General features: G+C 36.7%; 1 protein-coding gene across 3 annotated transcripts in view; it reads right to left on the reverse strand.

The window, feature by feature from the left end:
- Nucleotides 1-704: 704 nt before the first annotated feature.
- Nucleotides 705-21136, reverse strand: part of CDKL2 (cyclin dependent kinase like 2) — a 43082-nt gene continuing 22650 nt past the window's right edge. Inside the window, exons 6-15 of one of the 3 annotated variants that reach the window (XR_010409428.1) lie at nucleotides 19788-19927; nucleotides 17042-17130; nucleotides 14902-15037; nucleotides 13144-13442; nucleotides 12448-12541; nucleotides 10263-10386; nucleotides 9914-10020; nucleotides 8982-9210; nucleotides 3869-3957; nucleotides 705-2358 (exon numbers count right to left, since the gene is read on the reverse strand). Coding sequence is in view for 2 of the 3 variants with exons in the window: in XM_064584595.1 (XP_064440665.1) it covers nucleotides 9136-9210; nucleotides 9914-10020; nucleotides 10263-10386; nucleotides 12448-12541; nucleotides 13144-13442; nucleotides 14902-15037; nucleotides 17042-17130; nucleotides 19788-19927 (1064 nt within the window). In the remaining variant the exon portion in view is untranslated. Of the gene's footprint in view, nucleotides 2359-3868; nucleotides 3958-8710; nucleotides 9211-9913; nucleotides 10021-10262; nucleotides 10387-12447; nucleotides 12542-13143; nucleotides 13443-14901; nucleotides 15038-17041; nucleotides 17131-19787; nucleotides 19928-21136 lie in introns of those variants that run through there. The other 2 variants (XM_064584596.1, XM_064584595.1) reach the window with 2 other exon arrangements.

Genomic DNA, 21136 nt, shown 5'->3' on the forward strand with positions numbered 1-21136 from the left:
GAGTAATGTATAGAATTGTTGAATCACTATATTGTACACCTGAAACTAACATAACACTATGTTAACTATACTGGAATTAAAATTAAAAACTTAATTTAAAAAAAGACAACTTGCCACCCCTGTATCCAGAGTTTCCAAAAAAGAATTAACAGATTATTTCAAATTTATTTGTTGAATTCCATACAATGTTGTATACATTATTTGTATGCTCTTAAATAAATGCAAATAAAACCATCTGTGGAGCTCAGTAAGATATAATATTTATTAATTGTAAAACATACATCCACACAGCAAGCCCATTTCTCTCCACGAGGACATACACATATTTCCTATTAGGTTTAATTGCATCCTTGTAAGGAGAGCAAAGTAATCTTAAACTGAAAGAATTATTTTTGGTTCAGTATCTATAGCTCCAGTTTGCAAAATCTTCTTTTTCAAGTAGTTCTGCCAAGGTTCTAACCACATATGATCCTCCAGTCTCAGCTTGCACTTACAGTAAATTATATTTAGTTCCTTAATTCTAAAGTTCACGAACTGTTTTCATAGACAAAAGATACCAAAAGCAAATATAGAAATGAAAAAGTAATTGATCTTAGATCCTCAGACATTGAGGTGATATGGTCATACTGATCTTTAAATAAAAATAACACCAAAATAAGCTGGAAAGCCACTTGGCTTTTAAGTATTGTCTGCTTCCCACACTGTACAGTCTGTTGGCAATACTTTTTAAAGTAAAAATAAAACAATATCTCAGTGTGAAGCCTATTCATGCCTACACATTAATTTTGTCTACCATGTTAGTCATACCAATCTAGTCAAACACCTGGTCAGAGGTTAAAAATAGAGCTTCAAAATCAAGACCGAATTTTAATTGAACCACCTATAGACTTCTACTTTGGAATCCCTCAATTGGCCTCCTCCTGAATGTCCTGCTCTTCTGAGGACCAAGTATCTAAAGTCAGAATTTCAATATTAAGCTCCGCAGAGTAAGAGAGAAAAGTGCTAGTTAAATTCTTGGGCTAAGTACTAATCAGTGCCTTTTGGAAAAAAACAACACATTGTCAACTGGTTAAGGCAAAAATCCCACACAAATTCTGGTCCCCTTAACAACCATTCTCTAAAACAATAAATGCCAAGTATGACCAGCACACTAGAAATCAAAAACCTAGAGCCAAACTGGCTTAAGCTTCCCACCTGAAAGTCGTGGACTGGGGCACGAGAAAAGATGTGTGGACTGTAGGTAGACAGTTTTGCCTGTTGATGAAGAACTTTCGGGAAGGCCTAAGGGTTTGAGGAAACGAGAAGACGGGAACCCCTCTGGGTGCTGTCTGCTATCACCTTCAAACTATCAGCAGACAGGAGTGAAGTCCATAACAGAGGACATTTCCTTCCCAAAGCCTCTTCAGAGTGGAGTTCAACAGTAATTGGCCAAGAGAAAAGTAATCAGTCCAAGTCAGTCGGTAAGCCAGCTTCCCATCTCCTAATTCTGTATGTATATACTTCCTTTCTCAATGACAAGCATAGTCCTCAACTCGAAAGATTACCTACAAAATTCTCCTTTACCATTCTTAGTTCAATCCTGTTCCTGCATGCAGGAACACTGGCACCAGAATCTTACAATAAAGAAGACTATCTAAGGTCAGAGTCACACTAAATCATTAGACATAAAAGGTTTCTTTGAGAAATTTGCATCAGTGTGGTTCTTAGAAAATCAGCAGAGAGGTCAGATTCCCATAATATAATGATCAAACATCAACAATAATCACAGAAACCAAAGACATATGTCTATCTATAGAGAGCAATTACATATCTCCTTAAAGCCTAGAAACAAGCAAGCTTTTTAAATGTATATTTATAGTTAAATTAGGGTAAAGGAAACATTTTCTCTTACTGATCCTAATTTTTTCATTTCTTCAACAGATCCTAGTTGTTATCACCTCCTCCACCAAACCCATTCCTAAATAAATGTACACGTTTATACAGATAACACAGAAAGTTCATATAACATGACCATTATAATGTTTCTTTGTCCCTTTTTAAACTCATTTTTAATCTTGGGTAATTTTAAATGCACAATCTACTAATAGTAAATACACATTCATGTAACAAGAACCATATCACTATTCTTCCATCGGATATATCTTGAAATAGCAACAGTGGACTTGAAAGGTGACAGGATATCAGTCGGGGAGGGGCTTCCTGGGAAACACTTGGAAGTCTTTGTCTTTTTTCTTCTGCAAGGCCTTTCTCAGAAAATGCAGGCAGTTCCGAAGTAAAGGACAAACCCACGAATCTCTCTTTGTAGGATATCAGCACTTTTGTGGCAAGACGATGTCATCTCAAGGGCTAAAGCAGCATCTAAAATCACAGGGGGACATATGCCCAAATGGTCTACATAAAATCTTCCTAGAAATGGATTTCTATCTCACTTGCTTCCTCACATTGAATATATTTGTAATATTGTAAGTATTACACAGTCTAAGAAAACTTTAGACCATATATATCAAAAACAAGATTTTAAAGGCAATCTTTAGGACAATTATCAACCGAAACTGTCATGTATAGCATACCATCTCCTTGTATGTAAATAATGACTAGTTTTGACAACATAGATCCAAGTTTCATAGGGGCACAGTTTATAGAGTATGTGTAATGAGTGCATTGCAAAGACTTCTCCCAGGGCCTGGGAAGGGACCCATACCAGCGAGGAACTGAAACTTAAGACTTGTTCACTTCACAGTAAATTCACATATGATGTCACAGACGTTCCAAAGGCTTTGTGGAGGTTAACAGATTAATTCCAACAACACATTTATGAGAATGTGGGATTTTATTATCATCACATTTTACAGAGTTAATAAGATACTAAACATTGGATGACTTGTCACATAGTAAATTACCACTCAAAAGGTCCGATTTTTGTTTTTCGGTTTTTTAGTACTAAACAGTTATACTTAAAAGGAAGGCAATCCTGTTACCATTTAAAATTGACATTTAATTTTTCAAATCACTGTTGGTGTCTAGTCACTTATTAATTTATTCTGTTTTCTTTAAAAAAACATGTGTGACATGTGTTTATCCTGCGAGTAGGTCCACAGTGGGGTGGGAAAGTGTTCCAGTGGGCCCTGTTTTCACTGTGGTGACACATGGTAAAGCCTGGAGCTTGCGGGGCCCTTTTTACTGTGGTGTTGGAGCAGGACAATGATAAAGTCCATTAGAAGCAAAAAATAAAAATAAATAAAAGGAAGGCAATCATCTAGTATAGTGCTGATCCTTCTTTATTGGGAAAAAGATTACCAAGCAATCATTTTGTCTTTCTTGCTTTAAAAGCCCAAAGGGGGGGGGGGCGCCTGGGTGGCTCAGTTGGTTAAGCGACTGCCTTCGGCTCAGGTCATGATCCTGGAGTCCCTGGATCGAGTCCCGCATCGGGCTCCCTGCTCAGCAAGGAACCTGCTTCTCCCTCTGACCCTCCCACCTCTCATGTGCTCGCTCTCTCTCGTTCTCTCTGTCTCAAATAAAAAAAAATAAAAATAAAAAAATAAAAGCCCAAAGGGACAAATGACTGATAATGGAGATAAGTATATATCCTTCCACAGCACTTGTCACTGTAAATTCACATTACTGTAGCCAATAAAATACAGGAGATTAGTTTAAGAGCAAGAGATGCAAGCTCTATGAAAAGGGATTTCATCCCAGAGACAAATGCCACTTCTGGTTTTTTTTAAGTGGCACATCTCTTTCTCTATCAGGAGTTCTCATGGAATCAATCACTGGAGAATACTTTAGCTGCAGAATTTGAACTTCAGCAAGCTATAAAATATTTCCCATGGAGGGTTACTTTGCTTTAAGTATGAGAAACCAGACATACCCAGTTCAGAACCAAAATGATTCTCAGTGCTGGTGTTCCATTCGACGCAAATCAGCCTCCGAATCATCTGACAGGGGAGATCCTGATACCTATAAGTTAATAATCAAGCATTACAGATTCTCAATAATTATGAAAGTCCCAATCCTCCCCAAATCCAAATTCTTGTTGTTCAAATATCAGATGTTTAGAATTAACTACTCATAGCTCAAGTTGTTGGCACAGAAGAGGATGATGAAGTAAAGAGATGTTATTCTTTGACCTCTTTGTTGATACATATGTTACAAGATACTTCTGACGTGCAGAGGTAGTACAAACCTGCTGCAACCCATCTCTCCTACTTACCGAACAAATAAAACCCTTTAAGAAAAATATAAAAAACAACTGAAGATTAAGGAGAGGAGTCAAAAGTTGGTAATGTGGTCCTTCACATGGGGGTCAGTTTCCAATTTTGTCTGTTTTTCACTCCTATGCCTTTGCCCAAAAAGCAGGCCCTAGTCTCAGAGTAATGAAGAAGTACAAGAGGCCAAAAGTCTGAAAGAAACTCCCTTGTTATCCCAGAGAAACCAGGAAAAAGGGTCCCTGCAAGCCAGGAAGTATGGGGGGAGAGGGATGGTCCTGGAAGGAAGAGAATTAGAGGAGGGGACCCTCTAATTCTGTGTATAGACCCACAGGAGTCTCAGCCCAGTTCCTGAAGCATGTATGCATGGGATAGCCCCACCAGCACAGCAAAGGCTTGGGAGGACTGAACTGAGATTTGAATTACCTTCACAAGCCTCTAGCTAACCCCGGAGCCACATAAGCACAGGACAGATGCAAACTAGGATATCAAAGACTTAGAGAACTGAGGTTTGAAACACTTCTCACAGGAGATAAGGCAGAATTTATAGGGTGAACAAAACTTGGATGACTGCCTGCTAAAACAAAAATTTCAATATTCTCCAGAAGATTATAAATGATTAGAACAGGACCCAGAGACTACACAACATAACATTCACGGTTTCCAAGATACAATCAAAATTATTGGCCATAAAAAGATCCAGCGGGGCACCAGGGTAGCTCAGTCGGTTAAGCATCTGCCCTCGGCTCAGGTCATGATCCCAGGGCTCAGGGATCAAGCCACTCATCGGGCTCCCTGCTAAGCCAGGAGCCTGCTTCTCTCTCTCCCTCTGCCTGCTGCTCCCCCTGCTTGTGTGCTCTCTCTCTCTCTCTGTGTAAGATAAATAAATAAAATCTTAAAAAAAAAAAAAAAAAAAATCCAGGCATGTGTGATCAATTCTCAAGGGAAAAGGCAATCAACAGATACCAATCCTGAAATGGCCCAGATGTTGGGACTTTATAAACTTAGATAAGTTATATAGATAGATAGGGAGAGAGAGAGAGAGAGAGACTTTAAAGAAGTAATATAACTATGTTACATGAGGTAAAGGAAAACAAACTTGAAATGAATGAAGAAACAGGAATTCCTAGCAGAGAAATACAAGCCCAAAAAAAGAACCAAGTAGACTTTTAGGACTTAAAAATATAGTATCTGAAATTTTAAAACCTCTCTGGACGGGCTTAAATAGCAGAATGAAAATGACAAAGTGAAGAGTCAAAGAACTTGAAGATAAATCAATAGAAACTACCCAATCTGAACAGCAGAGATTAAAAAAAAAAAAAAAAAAGATGAAGGAAAGCAGAGTCTCAGGAACCTGTAGAAAATACCAAAAGGTCTCATATCTATGTCATTGGACTCTCAGAAAAAAAAGAGACAGAAAGATTATGGCACAAAAAAATATTTGAAGAAATAATGACCAAAAACTTCCCAAATTTGGTAAAAGAGGTAAGTTTATAAATCAAGAAGCTCAGCAAATGCCAAACAGTATACATTCAACGAAAACTATGCTTAGATGCATCATATCCAAGCTAATGAACATAAAAAGATAAAGATAAAATCTTGAAAACAGCTAGACAAAAATGAAACATTACATACAGGTGAAAAATTCAAATGCCTAAAAATGTCCCACCAGAAATCAGAGAGATCATAAGATAAAGGAATGATGTCTCGTAGTCCTGGAAGAAAAATTTTTAAAAAGCAACCTACCAACTCAAATTCTTTATCCATTGAAAATATATTTAAGGAATGAAGGCAAAATAAAGTTATTATCAAATGAAGTAAAACTAAAAGAGTTTGTCACTCATCAGACCTGCTCTGGAAGGAATGCTAAAGAAAGTTTTTCAAGCTGAAGAAAAATGATACCAGAAAACAAAACTGTAATCTTTAAGAAAGAAGGTAAGAACAACAGAAACGGTAAGTGGTTAGGTAAATACAGAAGACTACTTTTCTCCCTTAATTGCTTAAAATATTTATGACTGTTTACAGCAAAATGTATGACCTAGTATAGTTTTCAATGTACGTAAATAAGACATATAAGTCTAACATAAAGTCCAGGTTGAAGTAAAAGGAAATATGTTTGCAAGTTTTCTACATTTTATAAGTGGTACAATATTTACCCTAAGTACACTGTGAAAGATTAGTTATGTACATTGCAAAACCTAAAGCAATCACTAAAAAAAATCATACCAAGAAATATCCCCAAAAAGCCAATACTAAAAATATTCAAATACAAAAGGAGACTGGAAAGGGAAAACAAGGGAACAAACAAAAAAACAAATAATATAAAGAGCTAGATCTTATATCTATATAAGATATATATTATATATATTGTATCTATATAATATATAGACCTAGATCCAGATATATCAGTAATCACATTAAATGTTAATGGCCTAAGTATTCACTAGCAGGCAGAATTCTGAAGCTATCCCCCTAAGATTCCTGCCCCTGCTTAGTCAATCAAACTAATTTAGCTCCTGCTATGAAGCAGCTTTGCACAAGGAATTAATGTTACTAATAAGCTGACCCTCAGATAGAAAGATTATCCTGGCAGGCCCAGGATAGGCCTGGCAAACCAATCACGGGCACTCTTAAAAGCAGAAGAGTAAGTCAGAGATGAGACAGAAGGGGAGGCAAGAGAGGATCAAAGAGTCAGAAGGACTTGCCCACTATTGCTAGCTTTGTAGATGGGAGAAGTAGGCCCCAAGGCAAGGAATGTGGGTAGTCTCTAGAAGCTGACAACAACCCCCAAGGGTCAGCCAGCAAAGAAACAGGGACCTCAGTCCCACAACCTCATGGAACTAAATTCTGCCAACAATCTGAGTGGGCCTGGAAATAGATTCTCCCCTAGAGCCTCCAGAAAGAAATGCAGCCCTGCTGACATCTTGATTTCGACCTGTGAGACCCAAGGAGAGAAGCAGCTATGCCCGGGCTTCTGACCCACGGAAACTGTGAGATAGGAAGTATTTTAAGTTGGTAGCAGTATATTAGCAGCAAGAGAACACCAATACACATTTCAATTAAAAGAACTGAACTGACAGAATGGATACAAAAGAAAGACCCTACTTATAGGAAACACTGTAAATTTTAAAAACAGACTGTATGAAAGTAAAAAGATATACCATGGAAACAAATAAGTATAAGTAGGCTGGAGTGGCTATCTTAATCTCAGATAAAATTAACTTCATGGCACAGAGCACTACAAGAGATAAAGTCAGACATTTCATAATGATAAAAGGAACAGTGTATCAGGAAGACAAAAACAATTTTAAGTGTATATGTACCTAATAATAGAGATTTAAAATACATGAAACAAAAATAAACAGATATAAGAGAAAAATAAGTAATTCCACAGTCAGTAAAAGATTTTGACAGCACTCTTTCAGAAACTGATAGGACCAAACAAACAAAAAAATCATTAAGGACACAGAAGATCTGAAGAACACTATTACCACCTTAATCTAATTTCACATTTATAGTAGGGTATATCTGACAACTGAAGAATATATACATTATTTTCAAGGGAACAGGTTCATTCACCAAGATAGGCCATATGCTGGGCCATAAAACATATCTCAGTGAATCAAAAACAATCAAAATCATACACAGTATATTCCCTGACCACATGGAATTAAATTACAAATCAATAATAATAAAATACTAGGGAAACCTCAAATATCTAATTATAAGACAACACATTTCTAAATAATTCCTGGGTTAAACGAGAAATTACAAGGGAACTAAGAAAATGTTTGGACTGAGTATAATGAAAATACAACATATCAAAATTTGTGGGATGAAGCTTCACCACTGCTAAGAGAAAAAAACGTGTAGCTACGTGCATAGAAAAGTACATAACGGGTGTAAGTGTGTAGGAAGTGGGCGAGTGGAGACAGATTCCATGGATTATGCCATACTTTACTTACAAAGATCTATCTTACAGATGTTCCACAAGTCTATAAAAATAGACTTTTATAAATATGAAAATGTTTGTGTTAGGCACAGAAACAAAATTTGGTTCAACGTATTGATCCATACCATGAAAAGCGCAAGGCAAGTCACAGCTTCTGCCAGAAAGCCTCTTGCTTTCAGTCTCCTGTTGTTTCCCTTCCCATTCAGATTTTCCACACACACACATTCATCTTATTTTGGTATTAATTTGTGTTTTTCACTACACTTACTTTCTCCTTTAGTGTATTTTAAATACAACTGGGAAATGAACAAGTAAACTAAGAATAAAAATGCAGAACCAGTTTATAAATATAAGAGGATTAGTTCAAAGGAACAAATAAAAATTTGAAGTATGAAGGCCGCCAAAGCTTTTCTTCCATTTCATGAAACTAGATTTGGTTATGTACCCCTGAAAAGTGGTTTTGAACAATAGTACACTCACAGAGAGCAGGTGAAAATTCTGCACCTTTAAAATCCACATTAAGTTTAGAAGTATAAAAGGAATTTATTGAAACTCTGTAGTTCCTAAAAGTAAAATGTGTGATGGTAATTAATCTTCACACAACAGGAATTTGTTTAGTTTTGATTATGTTGCTGCAGAAATTGTTAGCAGAAGATAAGGCAAAGTAATAGCAGTCAATAAACCTGTTTCTCAGTATCGCTGGGTAACCGTCTCTGTAATTTGTTCCCCTCAACAATATTATTCCCCGTGTTGTAGAGCTCTACAAAATTATTTAAAGAGTAGTGGTAGAAAAAAACATCCACATAGAGACAGAAGCCACATACAGGTGCTTTCTAGGGAACAGAAATGCTTCAATAACGAGGATGCAGAATTAAATTCCAAAACAAAAGTTGTCCAGCGTCAAGGAGAGGTGAGAAATCTGTAAGTGCGATGATGCATATCCAACGTTTACAACTAGTTATGGTTGGCTCAGGAAACTTAAAAGTCTGCCTGTTTTCTTAATGTGAAAATGGGTGATACGACTGTTGTTGAAGCAGCAGAAACACAAGTATTCTGAAGAATTAAGAGAAATTACAGAAAAATAATTACATATGGAAGAACCCGTCTTTAACATGCGTGGAGTGGATTGTCTTGGGGGGAAATGTCGAATAGATGATACATTTTAAAAGAATAAAAACAATTCAAGGAATGAAATATGGGTTATAACATTGGGGTTAATGCAGTGAAATACTATAAATTACCACAAACGTTATATAAAAGCCATAGTTAAGCTTTATACACACACACACACACATACACACACACATGCATTTTTAATCTCTAAAAAAGTGATTACTGTAAGCTAATCTATATATAGAAAATGTCTATATAACTATATATGTAATAAAGGTACTGAGGGCAATGAACAGTAAGAAAAAATTTAACAAACAAAATGGTATAGATCCTACCAATAAATGTGCCCAATCCTTAAAAGCAAACTTTCCCTAAGCTAGTTTAATAAGGAATTATGAGACCCAAGTTCTATCCAACCAAGAGAGGATTTCTGGGGCGCCTGGGTGGCTCAGTCGGTTAAGCGACTGCCTTCGGCTCAGGTCATGATCCTGGAGTCCCGGGATCGAGTCCCGCATCGGGCTCCCTGCTCGGCAGGGAGTCTGCTTCTCCCTCTGACCCTCCCCCCTTTCATGCTCTCTCTCTATCTCATTCTCTCTCTCAAATAAATAAAATCTTAAAAAAAAAAAAGAGAGGATTTCTGTACCTGATGTAATGCAATACTGGGCGTGTGCAAGTCAATAGTGGCCAGAGAAGGAATTCGAGATTCTGAAAGATTTTTGTTCTCTTTCCTTATTAACCTGGAATTTCGAGCTAAATAAAAATAACCATAAACACAGTGAAAAAATTAGACATTTTTTTAGCTTTTCCACATTCTGAATCTGTCCCTCAGTGTGTACTTAGTGTATACATTTACTTACATACAGCTGTACATATTTACATAAATATGTAAAGTTACTCTAATTTTTATATTTAGTATTTTGTTAGTTTATTTAACATACATTTTCAATAATGTATACAAAAAGGCTGAAAAAGTAAAAGCATTATAAACATACCTATGCCTTCCAAGGCTCTTAGTTCAGGGAGATGATTATAGTTTAGTTCAGGCAAACGGACATCTGTCTTAGAGTATTCCCTTCTTTTCTTATTTGCCTCAAGTAGGCTCTTTTCACTAGTGACCTAATATCAGAATGATTAACACAAGTGAATTAGCTTCCAGGTAAGCTTGGCTTGCCCCTTTTGTAACTAATATATTGATATCCTAAACTTTAGGAATTTAAGAATAACACAAAACTTCAGAAGTCCTGCAATGAGCTTTTGAGTTTCTTTAACTGGATGTTTCTTCTTGTTCTCTGAATAGAGTAAGTGTTAAGGCTCTTGGTTCAAATCAGTTATAAAATAATTAGTTCAAAAGAACTATCTGTAAGTACAAAAAAAATAATGAGTTCAAACTACTAGATTTACATATTCAAAGAGTGACAAATAAAATATATAAGAGATGCTTATAATAATACATTATTCACATCTCAGAATTAGAGCATGAGGCAGGCGAGAGGGGTATTGGTCTTCAACCCAGATGTTGAAGAAAGTTTAGGCTTAACTCTGCCTCCATTAATTTTCATCAAGAAGAGACTCAAGTGTGTCTTCTCCCCACTAATCTCTACCTCCTCTCTTGACTGCCTCTTAAAAATAAGGACAAACAGAAATAAGATCTAAAATTAACAGACAGCCTTGATTATGCAATGCCTGAAAGAAAGCCGATATCAATTCCAGCAACGTGGTATTGAGCCAGCTACTCTGAAAAGCCTTGCTGATCAAAGTAATCTGCCAAAGCAGACCAAGAATGTAAAACACAAAAATATCTACAGAGAAATCAGTAGGGTGTGGAAGAAAAGGGAAGTACTATGGTTATAGAAATTGTGGGCCAAGAATAATAAAAAGAAAAACAAATGCAATGCCCAAATCATGAGAGATATGAAAAGAAGGCTATATTTTTCAGACTGAGGATAATGAGAAGGGTAGAGGAGGGAAATCTGGGAGAAAAATACTCCTTTGGGAACACATCCACACCTCCCATTCCCTGGCAGAAGAATTAATTCACCACATTCCTTAAACATCTTCTATGTGCTAGACACTGTATTAGGTATAGGGTAGAGCTGTAAGGAAGGAAACAAACAAAACACATATTTCTGCCTCGGAAACTTACATTCTAGTTGGAAGAGACAGACAATATATAAATAAGTGAATATAGAGGCTGTTAGGTGTATGCAATGGGAAAAAATTAAGCAAGGAGAGAGGATAGAGAGTAATGGGAGACAAAATGAGTTCAAATATTAGGGAGGACCTCACAATAGGCTTCATGTAAGCCAAGGAGGAGAAAAAGCAAATTCTTTGGATTATCGGGGGAAAGAATTTTCTAAAGCAGAGGAAATAACAAGTGCAAAAGCCCAAATGTAGGAGCATGTCTGGTCACGTTCGATGAATACAAGGAAATCAGTGGGTTGGAATGGATTGATCGAGAATGAGAGTAGCCGGAATGGAATAAAGGGATGAGGAAGTCAATCAGGGATTTCCAGGCCCTGTCAAGGACTTTGGTCTTTATTCAGAGATGACAAGACAATGGCGGGTTTTGAGTGGAAGAATAATGATGATTTAAGTTAACTTTAAAAAGAAGCATTCTGGCAGCTATGTTGAGCATAATAACACTCCTCTGAATCTTCAGAAGACCTCTGAACCTTGTACATGATTCCACTATTATAATCTGTCACTGTTTGAATATGTTGATCCTAAACTAGACCATGAGCTCCTTGAAGAGAAGGATTTGATTTATCGATCTCCAGTGTCTCATATATAATACATAATAAATTTTTGTAAATGAATAAACAGAATACTTTCACCAAAAATCTGGCATGAGTGAGGTACAATTTATCTTGTCACCTACTCTACAAAAGAACCTATCACCAAGTATTAAGAAAATGTAGTATTACCAAAAAAATTAAAGCAGATGTCATTTAAATAATATCTTATAATTAAACTTCTAGACTTGCAAAACTTACTTAAACCTTAAGATTTTCACATTTCTGATTATGACAGGTTGGGATGATATACATATAATTAAGGTTCCACTTTATGATATGTCTCCAAATAAAAGACTCAGTTCTTCGCTATTATATTTAAAATGAGTAGAAGTCTAGAAATGACTAATGCTTGCTCTTCTACCACTGGGAATAGTTCACTTACTGATGAGGTCACATTAATATTATAAATGCCTGATGGAGAATGTTTATTTGGTTTAACAAATGGAATACAATACTTCTTGGTTTTCTCATCCACTCTGTAACAACAACAAAAAATTTAAGTTAGAACCAGCGGTAATTATTTTTCAAGCACAAAACCAAAACCAAATGACACAAAACCAAGCGACCTGCAGTTTAATCAGCATTTAATGCCTGTTCTTAAATACACAATGAATATAGATCTGGTGAAACATTCTGTCCTTTGCCGCTATCCTCATGCCTCCCACCTAGCTCCCAACTCCAACCAAATAAATTACTTTCCTTCCAGCAAAATTTCCAAAATAAGCTTCTTTGGACCACCAAACTCCCACAGCCATACCATGTAGCAGCAGACCCTTAAAACCAATTACTGCTTTTATTATGATAACCTCCTTTCACATTTTTAGACTAAATAGTTGTAAAGCTTCTTCACCTTAAACAGTACACAATCCTTCTTTCTTAATACTCAGGTGAGGTTTTTTTAATCAAATGCTAGTAATTTTCATCACGTAGGCCAAAAGGCTTTTGAAACAGAATCCTGACAAGAAAGAAGAGCACCCAGAAGCCTGAAACTAACATAATATGGCTGAATTGACAAACACTTGCAATTTGCAAACATACCCTTTAAACAACTCTTTGTTCTTATTTTCCTAATTCATACCTGTAACTCGGAACTCCTGGGATAGTCACCATTCCAGAATTAATACCGGGAGCCACCCCAGCAAGGCTGTGCGCAAGGCGAGGGATTGCCACGCCCGGACTTCTAGAGTGGTCCACACTGCCATCGCTGCAATCTCGGAGGTTGGTAGGAGGCACCGTTCTGAGGTGGCTCATCCCATTGTCAGGGAGACAGCTCGTATTTGAAGCTCGACTGACTTTTTCAACCTTTTCTCCATCCATTTTTGACCCTTTTATTTTAAATACTTTAGAATCCTTAATTTTGGGATCAGCATTGGTATCCTGACCATTAATAAAAATGTTAATAACAGTATGTCAAATATACTGCAATAAACAAAATATATTGCCTTTGCTAAAAAAAAAAGTTAAAAACATTAATGATCTGAGGAGAATGAAAAATCATCTCTTCCTATAAAGAATTTGTCAACCAAAGCAAAATTCCATAAATACCACCTCACTGTGCTCCTGTTTTCTTTATTCTATCTATAGAATTAAAATTAAACCCAGGATTCTTGGTCAGACATGTATTTTGAATAAAAATGCAGGGGCGCCTGGTTGGCTCAGTCGTTGGGCATCTGCCTTCCGCTCAGGTCATGATCCCAGGACCCTGGGATCGAGCCCCGCATCGGGCTCCCTGCTCGGCAGGGAGTCTGCTTCTCCCTCTCCCGCTCCCCCTGCTTGTGTTCCCTCTCTCGCTGTGTCTCTCTCTGTCAAATAAATAAATAAAATCTTTAAAAAAATTTTTTAAATAAAAAATAATGCAATTCACGGGGCACCTGGCTGGCTCAGCCAGTAGAGCATGCAACTCTTGATTTCAGGATTGTAAGTTCGAGCCCCACAGTGGGTGCAGAGATTACTTAAAAATAAAAAGTCTCTAAAAGAAAAAGAAATGCAATTCACACTAGCATCAGATTAATATGATACATACATATAGCAAATTTATATATATATTTCAGTAGAAAAAAATGTGAAAGAGGAACGAAGTATGCCCACTTTTGTTCTTATATATATAAAGTACAAATTGAAATATAAAATTGATAACTCCTTCTTCTTTCAGTTCACTTGAGAAACTGGGAGTGGGTTGGCAGTGGACTTGAATTACCTCACCAAGAACAGATTCTGGATAACCTACCTGCAAAAGTAAACTTCAAATAATTTGAATATCAATTTTAAAATGCTCTATACAAAATTTTTAAAGTGATCTTTTTCTCTCCTATCACTTAAGGAAAAAAATGGTTTGTGTCTATGTGTTTACATGTGAGCACAAGTATCTAAATGTTCTTAGATGAATATGATTTCCTGACAAGATCTATTGCACAGTCTGATACACAGTAGGCACTCAATACATGATATGTTAAGACAGTTTTTTAAAAGGGAATGTCTAAAAAGAAGATAACATTTTTACAACTAATCTAAAAGTTAACGTGTTCACCACTCAGAAAACCTTTCTTCATCTTCATTTTTTAACTCCAAAAATTTAAGGACAAACTAAATCTAAAACTGAATATACACTGAAGCACCTAGGAGGATCAGTTGGTTAAGCGTCTGCCTTTGGCTCAGGTCATGATCCCAGGGTCCTGATATCGAGTCCTGTGTCGGGCTCCCTGCTCAGCAGGGAGTCTGCTTCTCTCCCTGCCCCTTCCAACCCCCGCCCCTTGTGCTCTCTCTCTCTCTCTCTCTCAAATAAATAAATAAATAATCTTAAAAAAAAACTTAATACACATTAAGACATGGTCATTACCTGTACCACAAGTGTTTTTCTCTCTTCACATAAGGAATCATCTTTTTCCTTTTCCTTCTTTCTGTTTTGGGATTTTTTAGATAAAGAAATATTTCTGGCATCTTTCTGTACTTTCAATTGTAATTCCTGAGAAAATCTACATAAAAATACATTTGTCAATTCAATAAAATTGCATAAAACAGATAAATCTAGAAAAAAATTCATTTTCAAGGTATTTATTTTTAAAAATTGAGTATTAAGGGACACCTGGGTGACTCAGTCAGTTAAGCATCTGTCTTCAGCTCAGGTCATGATCCTGGAGTCCCAGCCCCACATCTGGCTCCCTGCTCAGCGGGGAGTCTGCTTCTCCCTGTCCCTCTGCCCCTCCACCTGCTCCTTCTCTCTCTCTCTCTCTCTCTCTCTCACTCACCCTCTCTCTCAAATAAATAAATAAAATCTTTTTTAAAATTGAATATTAAACTAGACTATGGGGGCACCTAGGTGGTTCAGTTGGTTAAGCGGCTGATCTTTGGCTCAGGTCATGACCCCAAGGTCCTGCGTTCAAGCCCAGCATTGGGCTCCCTGCTCAGCAGGGAGTCTGCTTCTCCCTTTCCCTCTGCCCCTCCCCCCTGCTCCTACGCTCTTTCCCTCAAATAAATTAAATCTTTAAAAATAAAAAAAAGAAAAGGAATTGTGTATTTGAAATACAAACTATACTAGCCACTTTATTCATGGAATATTTTTATTTAAAGACTGACAGAAAACTACTACAGTTATTCAGACTTGGGGTATTCTGCAGACTTTTTTTTTTTTAATGAAGAAGGGAAAGCAACAGGTAATATTTGTGTTAATGATAAAATTCAAATTTTTATGCAAAATTAGAATTCTGTTAAACTTGTGTCCACTACTGTGACCTTAACAGATTCCCAATACTTAAAACGACTTTTCTGATGACAGAGAATGTGGCTTTTTGAAACCATATAATGAAACATGTTATCATTTTAAAGATCTACATTATTTAACAAAACAATATTTTCCAAATGACTCATAATGATGTTACAAAAGCATGCATGGGTAAAAGATCTATTCAAAGTGCAAGTTAGAGGGGTGCCTGGGTGGCTCCGTCGTTAAGCGTCTGCCTTCAGCTCAGGTCATGATCCCAGGGCCCTGGGATCGAGCCCCGCCTCGGGCTCCCTGCTCGGCAGGAAGCCAGCTTCTCCCTCTCCCACTCCCCCTGCTTGTGTTCCCTCTCTCGTTGTGTCTCTAATCTGTCAAATAAATAAATAAAATCTTTAAAAAAAAAAAAAAGTGCAAGTTAGACAAATGGATTTTAATGTAACAGGGTAAGAAAAGTTCACTGATATGTTTCAGATTCCACAACGCAACCAGCCTTTAAGAAACTACCACTGTCAAGTTTTGGTATAGTATCACAGTTTTGGGTATGGCATCGATAAAGAATACTCACAATTATCTAAAAGGGCTATTAAAATACTCTTCCATTTTGCAACTATATATCTGTGTGAGGCCAAAGTTTCTTCATACATCTCAACCGAAAGAACATATCACAACTAATTGAATGCAAATGCAAATATGAGAGCTGGGGTATCTTTTATTAAGCTAAAGATTAAATCGAGTTGCCAAAATATAAAGCACTGTCATTGCCCCTCATCTCACTATCTTTGGTTTTGTCAGCTGCACGGATGCCAGCAGCTGGGGCAGCACAGGAGCCCACGCTGGCAGCTCTGGCGCACCCAGGTTGGGCCCAGCAAGGTCCCAGCACAGCAGTGGCAACAGCGTCGTGGGACTGGCTGTGGTGTGAGGTCAGGGGCAACGGGAGACGGCACCTTTGCAAATGCATCAGTACCCAAGATGATGGCATCTCACAGCTGGCAGCAACATACTAATCAGTGACCTGAGGGGTAGATGTCTCCAGTGGGACACAGAAAAAAAAGCACGAAGTGACTGCTTCACGAAAACCAAGATCCCTAATTTAGTGAATTCAGGGGGCCACTTCTAGGCACTGCATAATTGCTAAGGGTGAATAGAGGTAGGGTTGTAAATATTTGAGATCCTATAAAAGCAGGTGGGTAGAGAAATAAGAGAATACCCTTACTTTAACTCTAGGATGGGGTGCCCCAGAAAACATGAGTCGGTACCATACCTCTCAGCAAATCCATCCATATGAAAGAAATCATGATGGAGGAGCTCAGCACAGAAGGGTCTTTTGTCTGGGTCAATATGTAAGCATTTCTGGAAAACCAAGGAATATACACAGCTCATATCAATGAAAAACTGCCTACATTTAGATTTCTAAATATAGAAAAATAGAAAATTGGGGTGCCTGGGTGGCTCAGTTGGTTAAGCATCTGCCTTCAGCTCAGGTCATGATCCCAGGGTCCTGGGATTGAGTCCTGCATCGGGCTCCCTGCTTAGCGGGGAGCCTGCTTCTCCCTCTGCCCCTCCCCCCTCCCCCCTGCTCATGCTCTCTCTTTCTCTCTGTCTCTCAAATAAATAAATAAAATCTTTTTTTTTTTTAAGATTTTATTTATTTATTTGAGAGGGAGAGAATGAGAGAGAACACATGAGAGGGGATAGGGTCAGAGGGCAAAGCAGACTCCCCGCCGAGCAGGGAGCCCGATGCGGGACTTGATCCAGGGACTCCAGGATCATGACCTGAGCTGAAGGCAGTCGCTTAACCAACTGAGCCACCCAGGCGCCCCAATAAATAAAATCTTTGAAAGAAAAATAGAAAATCGCTCTTTATGGTCAATGAATTTTAAAAGCACATAATAAATGATAAAGAATAAAGAACAAATCTAGGCCATGACCACCAATGGTTGCTAATATCGCAAAAAGAAAGACCACCAGATGTAGTCTTGCCAAAAATCAACCTGATTCAGATCAAGCTCTAGTTCTGAGTTTATAAGAAATACAGGACAGGGAGGAACATAAAAGCTATACTATGTGGAAAATTCTAAGGGTCAAACCACCTATTTTCTTTATCAAATAAATGGCAAGGTTTAAACAAAAAAGAAAGAGATGAATATGAGCTTGTAAATTAAGATATATCAACCAATTGTGATCTACAGATGTCATGTAGATCCTAATTCAAACTATAAAAAGAAATTATGAGAAAATCAATGAAACTTTGAGCATTGGCTAGAAGTTTTATAATATTAGGGAATTACTGTAAATTTTTAAAATTTAAAGCCCTTGCAGAATGGAAGGGAAAGGGCCTATTCTGTGTATATTACTGTGCCGGATACTTTACATTATTTTATTTTAATGCAGGTCTTGTTCTGATTTATTGGAACCACTCAATGCCAATAAAAATAGAAGGAACTCAATAAATAGCTTTAAGTGAACAAGAAAAGTTCTACAAATAATTAAGGTATTTATAAGTGAAATAATATAGTATCTGGGATTTGGTTCAAAATACTACAGAAAACATAGTTGAGGAGGGTGAAGATAGGTAAAAGATTGTCAAAAGGTTATTAATTGCTGTAGCTAGATGATAAGTACACAAGGGTTCATTATACTAGTATATTCTTTCTTTTCTATATTTGAAATTTTCCATTATAAAATGTTTAAAAGTTATATAATTCTGTTATAAGGGACATAAATTGGATAATAGTTTTACCTTAATTCCCTTTAAATCTCTATAGACATCATAAAGCTGGTCTCAATAAAAAATATTTGAATCTGTTAGAAGATTATGTAGAAAAGTAGACATATATTCTTCTAAGAACTTGTTATAATTTTTTATAAGCTTACTAAACTTTTTTTAACAACTCGTTTAAAAATTTTAAAAAGTAAAAAACATCTTGCGAAAATGTCATATGATCCTGGTGTTTCAGATATACTGTACTTATTTTATCAATACTTCAAGAGAGTCCAAATTAATAAGAATTTTTTTATTTTATTATGTTATGTTATTCACCATACATTACATCATTGGTTTTTGATGTAGTGTTCCATGATTACAATTCCAAAGGTCCAGTAAGAATTTCCCTAATATCTTCCTCAAAGACAAGGCAAAGGTGATGATCTTTTATTTGTTAAGTTCACTTAGTGAATCCAGTGGCTAAGCAACAGCCTCTTTAACAAGATAGTACAGGTCATGATCTTATGCCCTATATTTTAATATTTTGCTACTTCTTTTCCTTTCTTTTTATTTCCTTATCCTACTTGTCTTCTCTTTTCCACTTGCATAGGCTTACATCTTAAGTGTTAAACATATTGTTGTGAGGATGTTTTCATACTTAAAACATGCTAGATAACAATAGTAAATGGTTTCTTAAAACAAATAAATTTTTCAGGCCTTTCTCTCTGAAGATCCCCCTGCCAAATTATTTAAACTCTTTCTTTATGTACAAAAATTAAAATCAGGGGCGCCTGGGTGGCTCAGTCAATTAAGCCTTCAGCTCAGGTCATGATCGCAGGGTCCTGGGATCAGAGTCTTACATCAGGCTCCCAGGGAGCCTGCTTTTCCCTCTCCCTCTGCCACTACCCCTGCTTGTGCTCTCTCTCAAATAAATAAAATCTTTAAAAAAAAATTAAAATAAACAGAAGGGTGTCTGGCTGGCTCAGTCAGTGGAGCATGCAACTCTCAATCTGCCGGTTGTGAGTTTAAGCTCCAAGATGGGCTTAGAGCCCACCGGCCAAAAAAAAAGGCGGCAGGGGTGGGGGGCCTCCTGGCTGGTTCAGTCGGTAGAGCATCAACTCTTGATCTCAGGGTCGTGAGTTTGAGCCCCATGTCAGGGGTAGAGTTTACTTAAAATAAATTAATTTAATTTAATTTAATCAATATTGAAATTGTTGACCTAAAAGATCAACTAGACAAGAATAAGAGAAAACCAAGTCTCTATAATATAAATTCACTATAAGAAAGTAAACAGTATGATTACCTTTGCTAAATCTATCACAACTTCAGAGAGCTTGGGATAGCGTCTTTCAAGAGGTTCTGTTTCCTTGATTTCCGGCAACCTTACTCCAGCAAACACAGGATTTTTATAAAACAGCTCCTGATGTCTTGGAATTAGATTACCTGGAAGTGAGAATAGCACATATCTCTGTCATTATACATCATGATAGAAAGAGCAAAGAAATGGGTAAAGTGGATTGGACAAAAGAGTGGAATACTACTTATGGACTCGGGGCTCTCTCAGCATGCAAAATCAACCAAAACAGTGTTCTTATGGTGGTGACACCCGGCAATCTTCATAGTGGTGTTAATGCAAGTTAACTCAAGAAAATTAACATTCTTATCTCAACCTACTCATTTAGAAAATTCAAAAGCCACAATATATAGAACTGAAATCATAAGGGAGCACAGATAAAGGACAAGTAAAGAACATTTTATAATTTTTTAGATATAAGTACCAACACTTCTTTTCTAACAACAAAGCTTAAAGTGCTGTCCAAAACAATGAAAATATCATTAGTCATATGATCCGAATCCAATCTAGATAAATCAGTTCCACCCTTTAAGAATTTAATTTTAAAATTAAGATTAAATTGTTTTAATTTTTTTTAATTAAAATTGTTTAAAAAATTCTTAAATCTGCTGATTTTGTACCTGTGTCTAAGGTCTGATTTGAGCACTTTTATCTTTTTCTTCAATTTTAGTACCTACTCTAGTGTAAAATATGAAAATTCTGCTGTAAGAACCTATTGAATTGTTTATTGAATTTTTACCCTGGAAATTTAAAATCCAATAGTTAAATAAATCAAGTATTTTCCCATTATTTCCATTTTCCAAGTCCCATCTATGAACATGAAGTTGATATTTCAACAAATGTAAGAAGACTTTGATAGTCTAGCTTTAAAATTCTGTCCAAAGCACTAAGATTAAACTACCTAGGAAGTCTCTGTGTCTCTCAGTTTGAAGGAGAGGATGAGGGTAATAGTCATATTACAGCAAACGCTTGCTAGCCCAAGGAAAATAAATCATCATTTGCATCCTCTACATGTGATTTACTGAGTGCAAAAGTACAGAAAAAATTTACAGTCTTTGCTCTTTTCTTTGTGGGGAGTGAGACAGGAGGGTGGATGAGAGCATGAATAAGCCCATACGTCAGACAGGCCAAAGCCAGACTGAGAATGAACTAATATAGACAGATAGATGAGATTTTCCTATCTGTTCCTTGCTGCCACTTAAAACACATACCATCTTTAACATACCGACAACTTGTAAAACCAAGACGAGCAAAAACATAAGGGAAAAACCTCTAAAATTTAAAATGCAGATGTATAA

Source organism: Mirounga angustirostris, unplaced genomic scaffold, assembly GCF_029215605.1.
Source record: "Mirounga angustirostris isolate CCGP_5_RB_7025 unplaced genomic scaffold, mMirAng1.0.hap1 SCAF_2, whole genome shotgun sequence".
Taxonomy (NCBI): Eukaryota; Metazoa; Chordata; class Mammalia; order Carnivora; family Phocidae; genus Mirounga; species Mirounga angustirostris.